We start from the raw sequence: 23,528 nt of genomic DNA, 5'->3' as shown, positions 1-23,528 counted from the left end.
TTCAACCCAAATTAACTATGTAATTATGTAAATGTGTACATCCTTCTTTTACTATTTTCATATCAAAATGAGTTAGCATTCATGACCATGGAGGAGAGAACTGACTATTTTAACATTGTTGTATGTAGGCCAAGACGCAAAAAAAATATACAGGTATGGAATTCGTTATCCGGAAACCCGTTATCCAGAAAGTTCCGAATTACGGAAAGGCTATCTCCCATAGACTCCATTATAAGAAAATAGTTCTAATTTTTAAAAGATTTTCTTTTTCTCAGTAATGATAAAACAGTACCTTGTACTTGATCCCAACTAAGATATAATAAATACTTATTAAAGGCAAAACAATCCTATTGGGTTTAAATTATGTTTAAATTATTATTTAGTAGACTTATGGTATGGAGATCCAAATTGCAGAAAGATCCCTTATCCGGAAAGCCTTAGGACCCGAGCATTCTGGATTACAGGTCCCAAACCTGTATAACTAAATAAATGAAACACTATAATAAATGTATATTGGAAATTGTCTTAAAATTATATATTTTTTCATTATGCAAAAACATTTTTAAAACTTGAGAACAAACTTCTTGTTGGTTTGAAAAACATGAAGTCACTGAATGAAATCTTATCTGTTGTTGGCTCCGCCCACTTTTTCTAACCTTGGACCACAGTTATATAGTAAAAAACCACTGTGTAAAGTTTGGGGAACCTGGTTTTAATAGTATCTGAATGGCAGCAATTTAAATTTCCCCACTTAAAGTCAATGAGTGACATCTGATTGGTAGTTGGTGGCTTCGCCCACTTTTTCTAACCTTGAACCACAGTTACCTGGTGCCTAACTCTGCAAAGTTTGGGGACCCTGGTGTTACTACTGTAAGAATGGCAGCAGGTTAATTTCCGCCAAGTCAATAGGTAAAATCTGATTGGCTGTTCACAGCTATGCCCACTTTTGGGCATCCAACAATCATCATATTTTTATTCAGGCTGACCCAATGAGTTTTGGGGAGTGTAGCCTCAAAGCTGTAAGATTGGCAGCAGTTTCAATTTCCCCATTAAAGTCAATGGGTGAAATTTGATTGGCTGTTGTTGGCCCCTCCCATTTTGGGTCATCCAACAAATGTCGCTGTTTCATTCGGGGTGACCCCATTATTATATTATTCAAGTTTAGGGGGTGTAGCTTCAAAGCTGTAAGTGCGGCAGCAGTTTGAAAATCTTCCCTGTCAAAGGGAAAATAGGGGTGTTCGGAGTGGCGCCACAAAAAGATGGGGGGCAAGATCGCTTAGAAAAGCACAAGCAACCTGCTCCGCTATGGGGCGAAGAAGTGTGGAGAGTTTAGGTGTTGTACCCCTAAAACTGTAGGAGGAGTAGCGTTTAGAAAATGGGGGGCGCTAAGAAGAAGAAGAAGAAAAAGTGTAAGAATAAGCTTAAGTCAAAGAACAGTATGTTGGGTTTTTCAACCCAACATATTAAAGACCCCTTTAAATTTCCATTAATCGCATGAAACGCAAGTGTTTCTTTTTTTTTATTCTCTGTTATGGCATGTCTGAGAGGTTTGCAATTAAACATGTCTAGTCTGTTGTTACATTATTGTGTTTTTAGTCCTTTTAGTTGTGTTCATTACAACTGGGATATTAGGAACTAGCAAAATGCTCATTTAAATGCTCATACATACTGCCCCAGCTCCCCCAAACCTCAGCCTTGGTTAAGACATTGTTGCATAATACTCAGGACATGTAGATTAGTTTCACAGCATTAGTAATTATAATAATCATTAATAGTCCAGATTAACTGAACTGTTTTGGTCCGCTGCAATCTAAGTAGCCTAACCTAAAGAGCTAGTTTAAGTGCTTGGCAAACAATGTGTGTCTGAGGGCCATAACACACGGGGAGATTAGTTGAACCACGACAAATATCTGTTGTCGCAGGCGACTAATCTCCCCGCAATGCCATCTCAACGGATAAGAATGTAAATCGCCTATGGCAGGGGTCCCCAACCGCCGGGACTGGGCCACTGACGTTACCACGAGCGGCAAGCGCCGCCCAATTCAGGACGTGAATGATCGAACCACGCAACTGAAGGCATAACTGAATGTGCCACACATAGAGGCGCAATTGAAGATGCTGTACACGCAAGACCGTGCATTCATGTTCCCATCATCTCACTGTGCTTTCACTAGAATGTCGCTTGGCATATGGCCCCGCCCCCCCTCCCCCGGTCCGTGGAAACATTTTCCTGATAGTAACCGGTACTTGGTGCCAAAAAGGTTGGGGACCCCTGGCCTATGGGATGGCATACATGTCGTTGAGGTTTGCCGAAGTTTCCTCTCAAGGCAACTTCAGCGACTTTGGCAAATCGCGGCACCACGTGGAGATTAGTCACCCGTGACAACGGAGATTTATTGCCCTGAAATCTTTCCATGTGCCACTGGCCTTTAAATATATGAACATGTACCACATGTCTTCAGAAACTATTTAGCAGCACGGCTGGTGGATCAAATAGCTACTCACAGGTCCCCATATATGCCGTGGCTGGAAATTGAAAATAAATTGTTAGCACCTCTCTCTCTAAACCTGGTAGTATGGATCTCTCCCAAAGACAGGATAGACCTGGGAGCGATATTCCCTGTGTAGGGAATGTCAACCTACACAGCGGATTGCCGAGGAAGAGAGGACGCTCAGGTTGTATATTTAAACATACTGCAGAGGACCAAATGTTCCATGTTTTCATTGTGAAATGAAACATGTGATACTCTACTGTATATCTGCGGTGGGCAGACTTTTTTCATCGGTGGTCGACCGATGACTGGGCATGCGGAAGTGCGGCGTTGCGTACGTACGCATTCACAAAGCACTTCCGCATCCCTGGCTTGATCGCGGTTCACCAGAAATCCACGGGGGATCGACTGGTGGACCGCAATCGAAGTCTTGGCCACCACTGCTCTAAATCATTTGTTACCAATGCAATGCTATGTTGGATGGATAATGTAAGTTGAAGAATCAATAAACAATAAAAAAAAATGCATGGTAAAATACATGGGAAATGTTGATGTAAAATAAAAAATGGGGCTTGGTGTTCTGGCACTTGAATTAGCTACACACGCTAATCTACAAAGAAAATCAGGGAAATAGTTTTATGGCAAAATTAAAAAGTGTTATGATATATTAAAAAAAATAGTATATAGTGTACATACACGATGCACAAACACCAATAATCACGAAAGTCAAATTAAAATATGTTTTGGCTGCTGCTCATTTAAAATGTTTACCTTAGCCTGTGTCCTAATTCACCATTGTTCCATCCTAAAAATGTTTTTTTTCCCCTTGACATACAATCTAAGGGGCTGATTTACTAAGACACGATTTCGAATCCGAATTGGAAAAATTCCGATTGGAAACGAACATTTTGCGACTTTTTCATATTTTTTGCGATTTTTTCGGCGTCTTTACGATTTTTGCATAAAAACGCGAGTTTTTCGGCTTCTTTACGAAAGTTGTGCAAAGTCGCGATTTTTTCATAGCGTTAACACTTGCGCGCAAAGTCGCGCCTTTTTCGTAGTGTTAAAACTTAAAAGGCGCGACGTTTCGCGCAAGTTTTAACACTACGAAAAAATCGCGACTTTCGTAATGACACCGAAAAACTCGCGTTTTTACGCAAAAATCGTAAAGACGCCGAAAAAAACGCGTTTTTACGCAAAAATCGTAAAGACGCCGAAAAAATCGCAAAATTACTGATCATTACGAAAAAAGCGCAATCGGACGCATTCGGCCCGTTCGTGGGTTAGTAAATGTGCCCCTAAGAGTGAGGCCTTTATGAGTGGTGCAAAAATTGACCAAATCAGTAAAATATATTGCTGTAAAAAAAGCACTCCACTTTCTTATATGTGGAATACAAATGTTTTATTCTTGCTGACCTTTTTTCTTGCTTATAACTCATTCCATCTTACATGTTGTTTTATGCCTCCCAGCTTGCCTTTCCTGCACAGGGGGCTGAAAGGTTAATCTACCAAGCAGTCCTATCACTGATCGTTATGTTGGTGCAGGAAAGGGTACTGTACATGGAGGGTTTAATTGCCCAACTAATCTCCCAGTGTGCCAGTGCCCCTTTCTGCACCAATGTAACATAGCTAGGACTACTTGGGACATTTTTGCAAGACTGGGATATTTCACGAGGCAACTTGAAAAAATGAAGCGCTGCGTATGTTTTCCCACCTTCGATTTACATTATTGCAGGTGGCAAAGTATTCCAGGGAGATTAATTGCCAAAGGCAGGTAGGCAGGCAGCCAAGGGCCACACATAAATAATCTTGTTAAAAGAACCATAAAAAAAAGATGTGTTTTGTAGCATGGTTCAGATTGTTATTGTATAGTCACCTGAAAGAAAGTGGCAGCACTGTGATAAGAAAGCTGTGGCCTCTGTGTATTCACCATGGTATAAGCTAACAACACCATTTAACTGTGCTGCCAGATTCTTACTGTCAGTCAAGCATTTAAGTTCTGATTGACAAGCCCCAAGGGACCATAAGAGCGTGTTGGAGTCTGGCACAGGAGCAACCTAAGTCCAATTTACATAGAAATAGTAAAATTGAGGAAAATGGTTTAAAGGACATGCAGGCATATTTTCACGAACAATACAATTCTAGTAAGACCTGAGAAGTGTAACTATCCCTTTATTGGTTTGTTTCTACATATATAGATTAATACAATTTTCGTTATTAATAAAGTAGTCGCATTTATAGCAATTATACACAAATGGTTATGGTAGTCTTTATATGATATCCATATATCCATTTATAATATTCATTGTTTAAAACCACAGCCTGACCTGTATTATGACTTATAATGAAATGGGTATGGAACTCTGACTCACCACCTGGTGAATGATATTGTTAATAAAACAATGTCATTAAATGCAGCCTCAGTAAATTAATGGCAGTAAAACAGGTATTAATACACTAAGCTGGAAAACACTGGACTTGTGAAAGACTATTTAACAAAAAAAAGGTATCTCAAATCAATACCTTCCTAATAGCTTGACTTACTATGATTAGTAAAACCTGTTAACACATTTATATTGAATTGCAGATTATTCAACATAATGGCACTAAATGTGTCCCATCTAAATCATTGGTATTGGTTAGGATTTCTATTTGAATCTTTACTGGTTTATTGATAAGTTAATATGTCAAATGAAAACTTCACTGTGGTCATATCTTTCTCATTTTGTAACTTCACAGACCCGTCCAAGATTGTTCTGGTTTCCCTTTTATCCATTGATTACTGGCATGGCACACAGTTCAAAGACACTCAATTCTAAAATGCTGAAAATACCTCAGAGTCTGACATGTTTCCATTCAGTGATTCAAGGCTCTGGTCTCTCCACGTCTCTCCCGTTAGTGGAATATAATTGTCAGTGAGAGCATCCCAGACCCTGCAAAATAAAAGATCCTTTTGTTAGTTGATGCCAGCTGGGACCAGCCTTGTCCCAAGTATAAAATAGCCATCTATGTGTCCAAAGATGAGGTCACCACCTTTTGTGACAGTACAGCTTTTTATACAATGGTTGCTGACCATTTGGATTTCATAAGGTTCCTTTCCACCAGCAAAAAATAATTTTCATAAATAATGACTACTTTACAGGGAAAGAGGCCAGATATATATTTATGTGACCATTTTTGTCCCTTTACTACTTTATTATTAACTGTTAGAAGATTGGTATATATAAATGCTGGATCCAATGTCAAAGAGAATTCAGTCCTTCCAAACGTAATACACACCCATGGATAGAGATTGAGAATAATGTGCCCATTACAATGCCCCATATAAGTAAAAAAAAAAACACTTAAATTAGATCACAGGGCAAATGTTTTCACTACCCTACTCTATAACCAGTGGCAATAGACATCCCAAACTGCAATAACATTTCAGCCACATTTTATAGTTCCATGCACAATAGGTCTGACACATTACACACACAGACAAACCCAGTTTCTCTTTCAAGTGTATATTGCACTATATGCACCAGATGCATCAATTCAGTCTTCTGTTTCTGAAAACAGAAGGGCACCCATGTATAAATTTTAGGCCATCACTATTTTTATTGCTAATTTGATTTTTAAAAGACCTTATTCTTATCTTCCAGAAACTGTGTGATGCCATTCTTTTCATATGTGGTAAGAAGTTTTATTTTTACCTTGCATTACATTTATTGCGTTTGGCAGGTGGCGTTTGTGGATGGCAGTGTAAGATACCTCCTAGTCATCCTGCACATTTTGCAGTATAGGTCACACATATTGATATTCCCATTTTGCTAACACATTTTAATCATTGTGATTAATCAGCAAAAGAGTGTTTTTACAGTTACAGACTGGCTGATGACCCCCATACATTAACTGAATTAGGTTACTAGTTAAGTGCAAAATACAAAAAAGGAAGTCACTCACGATTCAGTAGGTGCAAAAAAACTGCCTCCATGCCAGTTTATTGGAGCAATCAGTGAGAAGGATACAGACGTTTCTGGAACCTCTCGTTCCCTTTTTCAATGTAGCATTCCCTTGAAAAAGGGAACAAGAGGTTCCCGAAACGTCTGTATCCTTCTCACTGATTGCTCCAATACACCGGCATGGAGGCAGTTTTTTTGCACCTACTGAATTGTGAGTGACTTCCTTTTTTGTATTTTGCATTTAATATGTTTATAGCCAGAAGCCACGGCTTTTAGGAATACACACTCCAAGTTCACTTTATTATAGATTCTATTTTGGATAGCACAACCGATTTTTTCTTTATGCATTATAGGTTACTAGTTAGTTTTGCCTTTGTAACTAGGAACTGATCGCCCAAAGTCAAAAGCAAATGATTGTCAGAGGAGCTCCAGATATTTCATGAAAATGCAGTTGGCATCCTTATTTGGTGGATCTTGTCTATATAACAAGAGCAGAGAGCTGCTTCTGATCCTACAAGCAGAGACAGGGGGCTGGAAAATTCACAAGGCAAACTCAAGGAGGGTAACTGAAAAGACTTAATTGGTGGTAATGTTTTTTAAATGATCAGTGGTAGTAAAAAGGATATATGTGCTCATCTGCATGTGTTTAAATGTTCTATCGTAAATAGAATAGTAATTCACAAACTACATGAAGCACATTATAACTATATTTATAACTATATTTATAAAAATATATATATACAGTATATATATATTGTAGAGCATATACTCATTTTATTTTAGACACATCATTAGTAATGACTACATCTCTATGTGAATTATTTACAAGTAAGCATAATGCAATTTTCTTGTGCTGGACCATGCATGCATCCTTTGTCTGCACTATACCAAGAATGGACTGCAAAAATACAAAATATTTTGTATGGCTGAATGATGCTTAATTAATATTTTATTGCCCTGCAAAGGCAAGCAAGTATTCTACTATTTTGAGGAGAGGCACTGTTTCATTAAAGTTGATGGATGAGATTTATTTTATAGACATACTTGTCAAAGCCACCAGCACAGCAGTATATCCATGTATTTTTAAAATACAGTTATGTCTCCATGGCCAAGAAAACATAGAATTTAGTAAACATTTATAAAAAATCAAATGCAGGAAAAATGCAGGAAATTTTTCCATTTAACTGTTTTTGCATGAAAAAAGAAAATTTTAATTCTAAGAAACTTTACATAATTATACTTTCTTTACTGGTGGCCCTGATTCCAGAAACAATGGAGCACAAGCTAGCTGATTAACAGATCAAGAGGAAAACAGACCTCATTTCAATGACAATTACATTTTCATTTTTTTTAATTATTGTATATTGCTAAATTGCTTTCATTATACAAAAAACAGTTTTTTAGGGAGGATGTTCCCCTTTAACTTAATTGCATTAAGGCACTGTCAGCTATCACTGCTATGGGGTGTTTAGCCAGCGCATCACTATAGACCACAGATAGCTGCTGAGAGACCCATAGCCAACCTGTGGAAAGCAATGGTTATAATTCCAATGTAATTGTGCTCTTCCTTTAATGGGGCTTATTGTCAAAGTTATTTAGCCTAGATAGAACAGAATTTTCATGTTTTCATAGTTATCTTTAGTAAATAAACTGACCCGAATGACATACATTTTCTGTAGGATATTTTAGAAATGTAATTTGTACCAACTTTTACATATGTTACAAACATTATTTATAAAATATAGCAAAGTACTTCTCTAATATACATAATTACTGTACAGGTATTGGACCCATTATCCAGAATGCTTGGGAACAAGGGTATTCCAGATAATGGTTTTTTTCCGTAACTTGGATCTCCATACTAAAAAATCAATAAAACATTAATTAAACCCAATAGGATTGTTTTGCATCCAATAAGGATTATTTATATCTTAGTTGGGATCAATTACAAGGTACTGTTTTATTACTACAGAGAAAAAGGAAATCGTGTTTAAAATTCTGAATTATTTGATTAAAATGGAGTCTATGGGATACAGGCTTTCCGTAATTCAGAGCTTTCTGGATAACGGGTTTCCGGATATTTTGCTTTGGTAGTATTTTCATGTTCCATTATTTCTCTTTAATGCTTTAGGATTCACTTTTGCCAACTCTCTTAGCTATAGATAATGTCAAATGGTATTGGTAAAGGTAAGGATGGATTGGGCCATACTAGGATATGGTAGGCCAGTCCAACGAAGTTTGCACTCCAACAATATGGGCCACCATCAGGGAAGGAAAGGGGGCACAATTGTGCCGGGCCCTATGAAATCTAGTTCTGCAAGGGATCCCAGTCGCATTCCGAAGTTAAGCAAATTGTGGAAGTTATGTATAACGTTGTACCAAAACATACACAATTTAACTTCTGCAAAAACTGTTTAGCCCAAATTTTTACTTGCTGGCTAGGTCAAGGCTTGCTATTTTTACCACTTTACGCTGTTTCATCATTATCTGGTTTCACGTTAAACAGTTATATAAGAATTGGCAAGCATCCAGTTACCATGACAAAATAAATTCTTTTGAGTCATACAAATAACATTTTGGAATGGTGACCTTAGATTTAATACTCTCAAGCAACCTCTTAGTGGCATACCTTGGGTAATAGATATGCAACCTTGTTTAGGGTAAATATGGTTAGTGCATTGATTTTCCAGTAAGGCCACGGTAGTGATTTTTGGAGTCAGAGGAGGTGTTTTGTGCAGTTCTGTGTATGCACATGGATGGACGACCTCTGTGAGATAGCCTTATCAAGGACTTCAATTTGCAATATCTAGCTATGTGCCAAGCAGTCAAATGTGTCTGGCATTATTTGTTAGCTTTTACTGGACATAGGCTTGCGATGCAGAGCCAGTTCCTTCAGATTATAAAATACTAGGGCCCATTGCCCTTATAAAATTTGATGGTAAAAAGATACAAAAACAATGGAAAACGTCAGCATTTTAAGGCATAATTTTCTTGTGCAAAATCTGCTAGACAAAGAAAATTGAAGGCAAATGTGGTCATTAATTTCACAATTTTATGTTTTTTTTAATTTTTATACATGCCCCACTTACTCTTCATCCCTTAGGCGCTCCTCTTCCTCTTGAATCTGTAATTGATTCTTTACAGGTGCCAAGTTCTCAGTTTTGGCATTATAATTCCGAAAGCAAACATTAAGCTTTTCATCAAACTCATTCACAAGATCTTCCATTGATTTGAAGCTGATTATTTCAGAACTGAAGTTTTCCAGCTCTGAGAGTGAGGCATCCTCAATGTGTTTTGAAGATGTCATGTACATTCCCCTAGATTTTTCTTGCCGGTCTTCAGAATAAGACCGGATGTCCTCAAACTCCTCATCTAGGCACACCAGAGGGGCCTCCATTTTAAAGCACTCTCCCTTTCAGGTAACCTGTACAAACAAAAAAGATCAGTAGATGAAGAGTTGCAAAACTATATCCAATCCAGCTGTTAGCACATATTTATCCAAAATGGGTACAGTTAACATGTAATTAAATAGTGCAGGAGTGTAAAGGTCATAAAACAACTGAGCAGATTAAAGAAAGTAAACATATTTAAAATATCTAAATAATTAGAAAAAATATTGTGAAAGCAATGTAAATGAAACTTGTCTACCCTGCATTGTGTTAGTGAGGAGACATCAGCAATTTTATGGCCTAGTAACCAAATTATTAAACTACAGCAACTTTGTCAAGGCACAGATTAATAAACAATAATTTAGTTATAACCCACTAAATATGTGTGTTATAGGTAATTCAGGAAGAAATGAATCTGCTTTCATTGGCCGATGTGACATCCACTGGCCCTGTGCTTTATTTATGTTCAGCAGATTCAATAATCTTTTATTCTAATTAAATATCTAAAGAAAAATTGGCTTGAGTAGCTGACCTATGCTGTGAAACTAGTTCAATGAAATTGTAAATAACTTGCACTTTTGCATTTATGACAAATTAGACAGATTAGATAAAGGACAAAGATCAAGTCAAGCCATCACATTTAGTTTTGGAAGGTATTTTATGTGGGTTTTTCCAAGGATATATAAAGGGCTGGGGTTAGATGATCTTTCCCATAAGTCCCATAAAACCAAAAGGGCTCCTTGGAAACAATCTCATTGATAAAAGTACAAATTACATATATAACTGCAATGCTGGTTTCATAGTTAAGCATCTAAACTAGGGCAGTCCAACTGTAGACTCACCAGATGGATTTGTAGACAGTATTGAACACATTATTTATACAAGTTGTGTAAAATTGCAAAAAAACTATTTTACAGCTATTCGCTGAGCCTAAATTGACAAGTGTCATATGAATTGTATTTTGTACAAACACGACTTGATCATTTCTGTTTGGGAAAGGCAAGCAAATTTTACTTTTTGATTAATAATATTTGATACTAAGATGTCTCACATCACATGGAATGTCTGATAGCAGTGTAACAAATTTTAAAGCATCATAAATAATAATTGGGATATCATGTCTGTGAAAAATCAGCCCAAGCTAGGGCTATAAAGATTACTGACAAAAAACATTGTCAGTATATGTATTGTTCGTATACGTGTTTATGTCTGGTGTAGTCATTTCTGTCAAACCAAACATCTGTCAATTGGGTCTTGAATTTGGAGGCAAATGAGTTTACAATTTAAAAGTCTTCCTAAAGCCTTCTAGGATATTGCTCTTCATGTAACGGTTTGACATAAAATACATGGACAGAATATAAGGTAAGTATTTACCGTATATGATTCTAAGGGAAAGGATGTAATCAATATTTTGCATTAGCAGTATTTGCAGTGCATAAATATTCTTAGTAATCCAGTAGAATTTTCACTTCAGAGTAATTTATGAGTATATGGTGATATCTAGATCCCAAATTGTATTTATAATTATGCTTGGCTTTTTCATTAAATGATTCCAGTAATGGTATAATTACATTTGTTATTATAGCTCCAAAGTGTGTGCAGTTCTTTTACACACAGAGAGTTGTCTTATGAGTAACAGATGCTGTGACCTTGCTTCTTGTTTTGCCTTTCCATTACTGTTTCCCTGTATGCCAACTAGGTATCCAAAAGTCAGTTCAGAATGTAGCATAATAGCACAATTTTTACCATATTCAGCCTGACTAAATCCAAATGGGAGCTGTTGTGTGTTTATAACAAGCCACTTAACGCGTTCCATTTTTATTCAAAATGCTGAAGTTTATTGATTTTGCTCCATTTTGAATATAAAAATCTGTATTTAGTCAATGTTGCCAAATCACCATGAGCAATGTAACTTATATTAAGGCTATTACGTTGTTAGCAAAGGGCAAAGCATTTTTGGGGAGATTTTGCAGCAGCTAATTTTTGCCATGTGTTAAAGCCCGTACAAGGAACAAGACAAAACCAATATACAAAGCACATTAGATCTGCAAAGCAAATCTTAATAATTTCAGATAGTTAGTACTATCAACAGAAGAAAACTACCAAATACCTGCAGGAAGCAGTTGGCAAAAGAGGACAACAAAGTTGCAAGGGTTAAAGCATTTCTCAAGGACAGCAGAAGGGTAAATTATTTACACAAGGATGGTATGTGTACAAAGTGTAAAATGGTCATCATTTTTTTATTTTCTCATTATATGATGGAAAATATTGCAACATTAATATATATTTATTTTGTTCTTGCTTTGCTTTTCAGTTGAGCTTCTCAAGGTGTTTCTGCTAATGCTCTCCCCCTTGGGTTGAATCCCATTGTTAACTCCTAAATTATCTCACACAGCTTTCCCATTGCAAAATATAATCCATCACTGTTTAGGCACATGGAAACCATTCTGGGCATTTCTATAGGCAATGACACATGAGGAGATTAGTCAACCTGAGATTAATCTCCTCTTGCGACTAATCTTGTCTGAATGCTTTCCCAATGGCGATTGTGTAAATCACCAGTGGAAAAACATGAATTCACCCTAAGTTTCCTCGCGAGGCAACTTGAGGTAACATGGGAAAGCCGAATCAACGCATATTTTTTCCCAGCAGCAATTTACATTATCTTCAGTGGGAAAGCATTCCATGGAGATCTGTCACCACTGCTAGAGATTAATCATCGGGTGACTAATCTCCTCATGTGCCATTGCCTTTAGAATTCAGAATGATTTCCATGTGCCAACACAGTGATGGATTAATTTTTTACAATGGGAAGGCTGCGTGAGGAAATATGGGAGTTTCATGTTAACAATGGGTCTTACCCTCATGTGTCATTGCCCTAAGCTAAGTTTGCTTCTATTCAGTACATGGCATTTTTGGCATTTTGGTTAGGTTTGGTTACACAAAGCCATGCCCTATATTAAAACAGGAGTAAAGGTTTAAGAAAAAAGATAAGACCTTTGCCTTTAAACAAATCATTTCCAATATGTTTATAGGGGATATAAACCCAAATATTAGTTTTGGCAAATGAAAAGATCATTTTACGCAACACTTCAATTTATGGTTTTAAAATTATTAGCAAATGTTTTATTTTGTCCATTTTTGCATGTTGCCTCCCTTTTAACCAGATGGCTTCTGCTACACGATTTTACAAGTCAGAACCACCAGGACACAAAATAACAGTAGTTATAGTTGCAAACAAAATCAATGAAAATTTGTAATTACAGAATTATAATAAGGCACCAATTTATTTGGGGGTTTACACTCCCCTTGTTTATTTAAAGACTAACACTAGGGCCTAATCCTAACAAAGGGATTTGTCTAGATCTTTACAGTTTTAGGGTTGTGCTGGCCTTGCGCTAGTACAGAAGTCCAAATGGAGCCCATAGAATATGGGGCTGTCACTTCATAGTAACAGGCCCAAGGCTAACACGGCCCTTTAGCATTGTCGATAGCTCCATTAGCTTCCCATCTTTTTATCTGCTGATTTATAGGACATGCTTTGGGCCACTTTCAGTTTTCTGAGTTTAGGGAAAAACAACTTACAGAATACCAGTGTATTCTTTTTCAGAATTAATTAATGATAAGTCCTTCAGCATCAGCTAATAAGACAAACGTAAGCTCACTTTCTCTAAATGTTTTGACAAGAGCACTCTGACCATGTTCTGTGCCACTACCAGGTAAAATATGGCCTAACATGGAGGTGTAGCGCTCCCCAATATTTACTTATACTACTTAGCCGCTCAAATGAGTCACTTTGCTACTTGGGTGGAAGAGGCGCATCATCAGACTCTTTTCCACATGCAAGCTTTGCTGGTGGGGAATAAATGCACACCCTTCCAATGGTTGTCTATTAAAAAACCCTCCAACACAGTATACCAGAATGTAGTAATGTAACACGCTCGGTTAATTTGGGCTAAGGTGACTCAAATTCTTAAATTCAAAGGCTTCCTTCCGCAAACCCCCCTATGGTGTAACTACTGGTTTCCGCATGTAGCTAAACTAGGCGAAATGCCAATATGGATGAATTGTGGAATCCTCAGGATAGGGGACATATGGCAAAATGGGACAATGGTTACTTTTAATCATCTTAAAGAAACCTTTCAGCTCCCCTCCAATCAGTGGTTGCAATTCATGCAAATACAAAAAAAGATATTACTACAAAACAATAAAGCAATTATCCAAATATCACAAAACTCAACAGTAGACCTAATCATGCGAGGCTCCACAAAAGGGCTAATCTCTTCACTGTACGATAATCTGCATAGCAAAATGTTTAACAAACCCCTAGAGAAACTAAGGGGAAAATGGTAAACAGACCTGGGCACGCTAGATGATGATGGTTGGGATGAAGTGCTGGAATCTCCCCTCACAGCATCACTTAACTATAGAGATAGAATGATACAACTATATTTTGTACATAGAGAATATTACACTCCAGCTAAGCTGCATGAAATTTTCAGAATGCTCTAGATGTCATGTAGAAAACGCAACACTAATGCATATGGTGTGGGAATGTTCGGTCCTGGGTAAATATTGGACCAAGGTTTTGAACAAGCTGGACCTGACCATAGAGGTGAAACTCCCAAGAACCCCCCAGGTGTGCCTGCTAGGCATAGGGCTCAAAGAACTACTCACACAACATCTTAGTGTATTCACCAGAGAATGTTTACTTTTTAGCAAAAAAAAGCAATAACAAGGAAATGGAAAGACTCAACACCCCCCAAATATTCACATTGGCTCTCTGAAGTCAAACACCTATGTACAATGGAAAGTCTAATATATAAAACTAGAGGAGCCCCCAAAAAACACAAAAAAATATGGGGAAAATGGCTAGAAAAATCCACTTAAGTGAGCTATGGCGGTATTTTCTTAAAGCATTTTATGATAATATGTTTGTAACTGCAATATGTGCCAACATCTGAGGGAAACAGTTAGCAATGACAAGGGAAAGGAAAATGCATACAAAAGAAAAGGTTACAATGTATTTTAAAATGCTGTTGCAACTTTTGTTACTGCAAAACATGTCATATACTAAAACCTTACTACATTGTGTAACTCTGCCTCATAAATGTGATGTATTATATATGCTGAAACTGATGTAAAATCTTCTCAATAAACTTGCCTGAATTAAAAAAAAAAAAAAAATATGGCCTAACATAATCCAATATGGGAAGCTGCTGTGCACAAAAGCATTGATCATATCATATTATAGGGCTGTTGAACCTGAGCTGGTACAATGATGGGACTTGAAAATCAACAGATTCAGGTTCTTTCTCCCTTTGTTTGTTCTTAGCTTTAACCTTCCCCTTACCCTCTCTCAGGCAGAACTTGTTACAAGACTTGAACCCCTCCTTCCCCTTTATCTTGTTTATAATTGGCTAGGCATGGGCTATTACCAAACCATGATGCTTATTGTTAGAGTATCAATGCTCCTCTGTATGTACAATGTCTCCCTAAAAGATCCAAAGAAAAGAACATTCCATTATTTTCTAGCATGAGGGGGATGCATAAGGACAGTTGCAATCAAACCATCCCAGCATTTCTCTTTCCTATTTTGCAGGATGCTCTATTAACAAATCACTTACATGTAGTTAGATAATGATATCTGGTGTGCATCAGTAACAAGAGATGTAGAGCTAGTCTTTGCATGCAGCAATATATTTATAATTGGTTACAAAGGAAAATGTTTCTGTCCTGCTTCCATATGACATGCATTACCGGTCTTTTTATATACTGTTGTCCCTTTCCTACTAAAAGACCTAAAAATGTGCTTTGCCGAATAACACATGATATGGCTTTTTCGAGGATCGGTATGCGAGCCTTACAATAAACTGCATCTCAGGTGATTTTGAGTGTGTTACAAAAATCTGTGCTCTGCTAAGCACAGTTTCATAACAGCCAAGCATACTAAACTATCAGCTCCAAGTAACTGGTAACTGCACAACTACTGTACTTTAATAATAAAGCAAAAGGCCAGAGGTCAGGTGCCCAGTCCATGAAATGGCTCTGCTACACCACAGTGTTCCATAAACAAGAATACCAAAAATGTTGTCTGTGGGCAGGGGCAGGGAGGCATGCTAGGTAGAACACTCACCCTCCAGATGTATGCACCCTACAGGCTGGATAAAAGAATAATGTTTAATTGATAATTTAGGCCTCTTACAATTTAGGTTACTGCATATATTGAATAGCACATACAAATTTAACCAGATATTTATCATTCTTCCTTATCAGAAAGTGACAAATGTAAAAATATATTTTACTGATAGGACAGTTTTCCTCATAATGAACAAACCCGCTGAATGTAACCAGGTGACACTCACAAACATTTTCTGTTTATAGGTAAAAGCCTGCAGTTCAGACCTATGCTTGGTGGACAACACTGTATCCACTTTACACTGTCCAGTTAATGACTGTATGGCATGTGCACTACTAATGCCGTCCGCAACACTTGCCCCACATTGTGTGTGCAACCCACCAGCCTTCTAAACTTCTAGATCTCCCCTCTCCCATCACATATCTTAACATATATACCAAGACCTGACATTCTTGTACTTTGTAAAACTTGTACGCCTGACTCCAAAATACTGTATAAGTAACTTGGAGATTCCAAGGCTTCTAATATTTATATATTTTATGTATGTGTATGTAATACAAGTTTCTCGGGGGCTACTAGAAATATATATATTGTGGGATATCTATTGAGCCTAAACACCACTTTTTGTGAGTTTCATAGTATTCCTTTTGTGCTATGATTTGCAAATATTTTACCACTTCACCAAGCATTCAAAAAGTAATGCTTTCTTAAATAAAGAATCAATAACAATCAGTAAATTTGTCTCACTGAAGGAATCTTTTAAGATGACAAGCTAGGTTTGCAAGTTGTGTTCTTTCATCTCTTGTGTAAACCAGCCTGGTCCTGTCCAAGTACATCTCAGCTACAGAGTACTGATCACCCCAAGCATGAAGGTAACTCTCCCCTATTCTATAGCAGCTAGATTTTATTACATCAGCAGTAATAGGCCAGCTCATCATTTGCTTTGTTCTGATCTATTGAAAAACCACTGTGGATTGGCACCAGTAGTAATACAAAATGATCAAACGGCTAGTGATTACTATGCATAGAATAAAAAATACCACAATGCATAGTACCATATCCTTTGGATGTGGTTATGGGCTATATACCTAGACCAGTCATTACAACAGTGGTAAATAGCTGCACACTGCACCATATTCATTTCATTTTTTTAGCAGATTTGTAAGGCAAAGATCTGCAGGAGCTGGTGAATATCCTGTCCTCTCTGGGGAAGTGCTGACCTGTGCTACTGCAGTGTGTACGCAAAGCCTTTCCTAGCCTTGCTTGGCAATTACTATTCCTGATTTAATTAGGTCATGAATGATAAAGCTATCTAAACACACTAATTGCAGGAAATTCTAATTTTTGTATATACAAATATAATATCAGCTCTAGGTTTAACAATGAAATGGAATTCTCCTTATCAAGTATCAGGAATTAATTAGTGTGCATAACCACCCCCCAGCTAAAATCCACACTGACAATCAAGGTAACAGTTACTACAAAGGAGATAAAAAAAATCTGTACCTGCAAAGCTGTGAGTCTGATGCCAGTGGACTCCCGGAAGGAGATGGAATGCAGTGATGCAATGCTCTTCCTAGCCGAGCATCCTATTCCATGGACAGTATCCAGCAAGAAAGCGATGTTGGGGGTAGCTACTGCATTCCCACTAATAGCTGCTGAAAGCATACAATGGTGATAATGGCTGATCTGAGCCTGTGTCTGTGAGAGAGGAGTGTAGAAATCCAGAGGCACAGCCCTGCCTCAGCTGTTCATGAATATTCATAATCTCTGGAATACTGTTGACAACACTATAGTCACTCCCACAGTACGCAAAAGCCTCTCTCCTGAGATACGCAGGCTCCACATCTAATCAGCATGAATAGCAGAAGACAGAATCAGTGAAACGTGTTTAATGCATTCATTGGCATCAGAACTGCAATTGTCCTGAATGCTCAGAGATGAGAAAATGGGGTGGAAAGGCTGCTCTGGAGCTCAGTATTATTGTGACACACAGGTGATGGTTTATCCCCCTCCTCCCACAAAACACCACTATTAATAATGCATGTATCATTTATGCCTTTCATATATATTTGTCATTAAAAATGTTTCTGTGATGTTTTGTTGCAAAGAGTTAATACCACACTTTTATTACAAAACAAAGATTTTTATGGCATATGTATAAATAGATATTTATGTATATCTATTTATAAATATAAATTATATAAATGTATTTATATAAATAGATATTTATGTATATCTATTTATTTACATAAATATCTATAGATATTTATGTCAATAGATATACAAATATATATATATATATCTCAAACATAGGATTAAATCTCATCTCATGTGTCCTTATTTGCACTTTAACTTCCTGCTGCCTGCCATAAACATATGGTACGACATAAGCAGTTCTGCAGAACATAAAATATTAAAATGTTGCCAACAGCTTGGTAGGATAGTACTTAGAATGAATGCTTTTGAAATGATGCATGTGAAATTGCCTTTGTTTACCACTGCCAGATAAGATCCTGACAATTTTGCTATTATCGCCGGTGGGATGGCATACGCATCACTGCGATGCCCCGAAGTTTCCTCTCAAGAAAACTTCTGGCGACTTCGGGACATCGCAACGACGTGTATGCCATTCCACCGGCGATTTAGATTCTAGCTGGTGGGATGTCATTGCGGGGGATTAGTCGCCCGCAACAACAAAGATTTGTCGCGAGGCGACTAATCTCCCCGTCTGTCACTGCCCTTAGGGTGAAGACACACTGAGCTACTAGTAGCAGCTACTTGTCACAGCTGCTAACATAGACAATGCTGATCATTTACTGCTAATTGTCTCTACATGTTTTAGCAATTCTCAGTAATGTCTATGGCAGAATATGACAGACTCAACACCGAAGGTGCAGTGGCATCCAAGAGAATAGGGCCTCTAGGGCTTGCTCTATGCAAGCCTGCTGAGCTTAAGGGCTCTGGCACACGGGGGAGATTAGTCGCCCGCGACAAAACTCCCTGTTCGCGGGTGACTAATCTCCCCGAGTTGCCATGACCCGCCATCCCGCCGGCGAACATGTAAGTCGCCGGCGGGATGGCACACGCGGCAGCGCGATTTCGGGAAATCAGCGAAAAAGACTCGCGAGTTTTTTTCGGCAATTTCGGGAAATCGCGCTGCCGCGTGTGCCATCCCGCCGGCGACTTACATGTTCGCCGGCGGGATGGCGGGTCATGGCAACTCGGGGAGATTAGTCGCCCGCAAACAGGGAGTTTAGTCGCGGGCAACTAATCTCCCCCGTGTGCCAGAGCCCTTACAGGCCTCTATGTGAGTTGCAATATTGCGTAAGTTCCTTTCCAGATAAGAAAGTGCTTCCTCAATTGGGTCCGTGGCCTGTACCAGGGTTAAAGTCAGAAGGTCAGAGTTCAGTTAAAATAGTCCAACACTTGGTATCCAAGGAATTTAGAGTTTCTTAGTCAAAGTTCAAGCTTAGGTCAGGCATCAATCCAAGTAGTCAAAACCAGACAGGAGAGTTAGGAACTGAGAAATCTAAATACCAAACTTACATGCACGCACTTGCAAACTAAGTCTTTGGCATTAAATCCGGGTCCTCGGCATCAATTTATATAAAATTGTTGCTTGAAGCACAACGCGATGACGTCACTACACAGCACATTGATGAGACGTTGTGGCCATTGGCACCACCACCTACTTTGAGGAATTCATATTTTCAAGTCATTCTCTGAAATTGGGCCTACACATGCACCTTGCACTGCATGCTAACATTGTTTCTGGCAGTGAACATATCAGTGCTCTAAACCTGACATTATTCACACCTACATCAGCAAAAAAAAAATTGCATCCCTTTTAACACTTTACACTCAGCACTTGCAACTAATTATAAACCTGTAATAAAAGGTATAGCTATTTTGCTTCTGATTCAAGAGGAAAGTACAGGATTTCTAAACGTCATATGTGGGGTAATATATTATTACACTTTTATCTATTAAGCAAGAACATATTCTGCAATATTGTCAAGCAACTGGATGGCTTGACCGTTTCTAGACAACCTGAGCTCCTGGAGGAAACCACAGAAAAAATACAAAAAAATACAAACTCTGCATAGCTATATTATTTTACCATCCATTTTAAGTTGTTTGCTGTGGAAATTAGGCTGGCCAATTCATTTATATCTTATTGCATCAGTCTCAGAGGTAGAGTATAGAAACTGTACTGTTACTGTAGGTCAATTTTAATATTACAGGTGAGATAATTCTCAAGTCAGGTTTGTATTGTAATTATGTTGCCTTTGTCAATGGACTCCAAGGTGTCAGTTATACTTTTTGGTGAATCACTGCTGAAGTTACTGGATATTTGTGTGAGGTAGACGTAGTACTGTAAGATGCCACTGGAGAGCTACAACCTATTACATAGTTACACAGTTACATAGTGAAAGGAATATTGTCATGGGAATATTGTCACGTTTTTAGAGCTTCTCCAGCAGAATCCTGCATTGAAATCTGTTTTTTTTTTTTTTCAAAAAAACGCAAACACTTTTTTTAATATTTAATTTTAAAGTTTCAAGTGTGTCAAGCCATATTCTTTATTTCCCAGGGTGCCACAGCCATGTGACTTGTGCTCTGATAAACTTCAGTCACACTTTACTGCTGAGCTGCAAGTTGGAGTGATATCCCCCCCCCCAGCAGCCGATCAGCAGAACAATGGGAAGGTAGCAAGATAGCAGCTCCCAGTAGATATCAGAATAGCACTCAATAGTAAGAAATCCAAATCCGGCTTGGGAATCCTCCAGTTACATGGGAGTAGAACAGGGGTCCCCAACCTTTCTTACTCATGAGCCACAGTCAAATGTAAAAAGACTTGGAGAGCAACACAAGCATCATAAAAGTTCATGGAGGTGTCAAATAAGGGCTACGATTGGCTATTAGGCAGCCTCTATGCACACAATCAGCTTACAGGATGTGAACTGAAAGCAGTTCTAATGTGTAGCTCTGGCTCAGACTCAGGCACAATGCACTGAAATGGCTGCCTACACACCAATATTACAGCTAAAAAAATACATTTGTTGGTTCAAGAATAACATTTTTAATGGTAGAGTGAATTATTAGCTATGTAAACAGTGTCATTTAGGAATAAAAAATATACCATAAACATGACAGAATCCCTTTAAGTTGGGTTGAAAAAAGACCAAAGTCTATCAAGTTCAACCCTGAAAAGCAAACCCCAGCACACACACATCAACTCATGCTGATCTATCAATACATTCACTTACATAAATATTGATTCAGAAAGCTGCCTGAAGTAATCTTTGAATCTTACGGTTACTTTACTTTTCTAATTTTAGTTTTTTCAGTATTGGTGTATATTTTCCTATATGTGTTACAGCAAGGATACAACAAAAATCACCAATGTTGTATAATTGTTAGGGATGTAGCGAACCTCAAAAAAAAAGTTCTTTGCGAAAGAACTTTGCGAACCCCATAGACTTCAATGGGAAGGCGAACTTTAAAACCTAGAAAAGCCATTTCTGGCCAGAAAACTGATTTTAAAGTTGTTTAAAGGGTGCCATGACCTGGACAGTGGCATGCAGGAGGGGGATCAAGGGCAAAAATTTCTCTGAAAAATACTTTGTTGACACAGCGTTGCGTAAAAATGCAAAGGCAGCTGGCAGACTTAGCGGAAATATGCTGCGTTTTTTGCTATTTCGCGCTATTAGCACCATGGAAACGGGATTTGCTGAAAAACGCATGTGTGGCTTGTGCGGCGTTTTTAGGCCAAGAAAAAACGCAGCGGAAAAACGCCATGCGAACCCAAATTGCGAACATACGCGAAAGGTTCGCGAACTTGCGCGTTCGCAAACACCCGATGTTCGCCGGCGAACAGTTCGCTACATCTCTAATAATTGTGCTTGTTTATAATTACCGCAAACATTTTTCCCTTTGATATCTGCTAATTAGAAGGAAAATCAGTGGTATAACATTCATAAGGTATCAAGTGAAAATCACAACAAATATGACATTATAAATAACGACAGCCTGTCATATTCTGTATGTAGAAGATACATTCAAGTTGCCTCTTGAGATTATACTAACCGTGCTGCTGTCTTAGTTTGTTCCATTGGAAATGCAGTTGTCAGGCAATAGCGTACAGTGCCCTCTGGCAAGTTTTCCCCTGGTTTTGTGTAAAGAATGTTGCCAATGTGTCATCCGAACTTGGTGGTTTCTTCCAGGGTTGGTACATCCCATAGGCACAGAAATACAGTTTTTCAGACGCATTCAAAGAAGGTCATATATAAAGATGGATAAATAAGTGTAGGGCCAAGTTCAGAAACCAATTTTTAGATCCACTGCACGGTTGGTGCAGTGAGGTCTGAAGTCACTAAGCAACAACCACAAAAACCTATTCCCCCTCACATCTGGTCAAAAGAGATGGACTCTTTTTTTCTGTTTTGAACAATAATATTTGATACCATTGCTTTTGGATCAGTTAGACATTGCCACAAACACAGCAATGATCAATTCAGTAAAAAAAATTAACCTGACATAGCTACACGTGAGTTTAAAGGAGAAGGAAAGGCTAGTAAAGAGTTAATCTCAAGCTGCAGGCATACCTTCAGTTGTCTCAGTAGTGCCCTTAACCCTTTCCCTGCCAAAGACGTAGGTACTATGTCGGTTTAAAAAAAGCAGTTGTATGCCACCGACGTAGTACCTACGTTTTTGGTACTAGTGTAATTCTCTCTGCACCGGCGGCAAAAATTTCTCTGAAAAATACTTTGTTGACACAGCGTTGTGTAAAAATGCAAAGGCAGCTGGCAGACCTAGCGGAAATACACGGCGTTTTTTGCTATTTCGCGCTATTAGCACCATGGAAACGGGATTTGCTGAAAAACGCATGTGTGGCTTGTGTGGCGTTTTTAGGCCAAAACACTTACACACATTTACAGGCATTTACACACATTTACACACACATCTACACACAATTTAGCATACTTTTTTTTTTTGTCCGATTTTGCACACTCTAGCACACTTTAGCACACTTATATACACACTTACACACTATCACACAAATTTTAGATGTGTGCACACATGTATACACAATTTTTTGTGTATACCCAATTTTTTGTGTATACAAATTTTTTTTTACTTTTTTTTTACCCCTTTGTCTTTAGTTTTTTTCCCTAAAAATTTTATTTTGACAGCCTGACTATTGGATCTATTATTCTAACCACAAATTACACTGTCATGTGACTTATTTTGTTGTGTCATCGATTTACACAATTTTTGTGGTTTTATTGCATTTTTATCCCTGTATAACTGTTCCTAATCTGTTTTTAGCGTAGATTTGCAATGCGGTACTTTGGTGTAGAAAAATAACTTTACCTATTTTGAATTCCTTAGAATGTGTACTTTCCAAAAATATATGGGTTTCTGGGGGTCTCTGTATAGTTTGGGGGTGTTACACATAATACGCTGTCAGGGGGCTCTGTGTGCAAAAGCTGAGCTGGCAGGCGAGAAATCCTTATGCGCTATTTTCTGTTTGGGTTCAGTACATACTGCAGACTTT

At 38.1% G+C, this 23,528-nt stretch overlaps 1 protein-coding gene across 2 annotated transcripts in view; it reads right to left on the bottom strand.

Moving 5' to 3' along the window:
* Window positions 1-17,877, bottom strand: part of fez1 (fasciculation and elongation protein zeta 1) — a 44,137-nt gene extending 26,260 nt beyond the window's left edge. The window contains exons 1-3 of one of the 2 annotated variants that reach the window (XM_018095444.2): window positions 17,471-17,877; window positions 9,526-9,860; window positions 5,326-5,425 (exon numbers count right to left, since the gene is read on the bottom strand). In XM_018095444.2, coding sequence (XP_017950933.1) covers window positions 5,326-5,425; window positions 9,526-9,833 — 408 coding nt within the window. In that variant the 5' untranslated portion in view covers window positions 9,834-9,860; window positions 17,471-17,877. 2 annotated transcript variants of the gene reach the window in all.
* Between the last annotated feature and the right edge of the window lie 5,651 nt (window positions 17,878-23,528).

This window comes from Xenopus tropicalis, chromosome 7 (assembly GCF_000004195.4).
Source record: "Xenopus tropicalis strain Nigerian chromosome 7, UCB_Xtro_10.0, whole genome shotgun sequence".
Taxonomy (NCBI): Eukaryota; Metazoa; Chordata; class Amphibia; order Anura; family Pipidae; genus Xenopus; species Xenopus tropicalis.
Note: the sequence above shows the minus strand (reverse complement) of the source record. Positions and strands in the feature narration are given on the sequence as shown.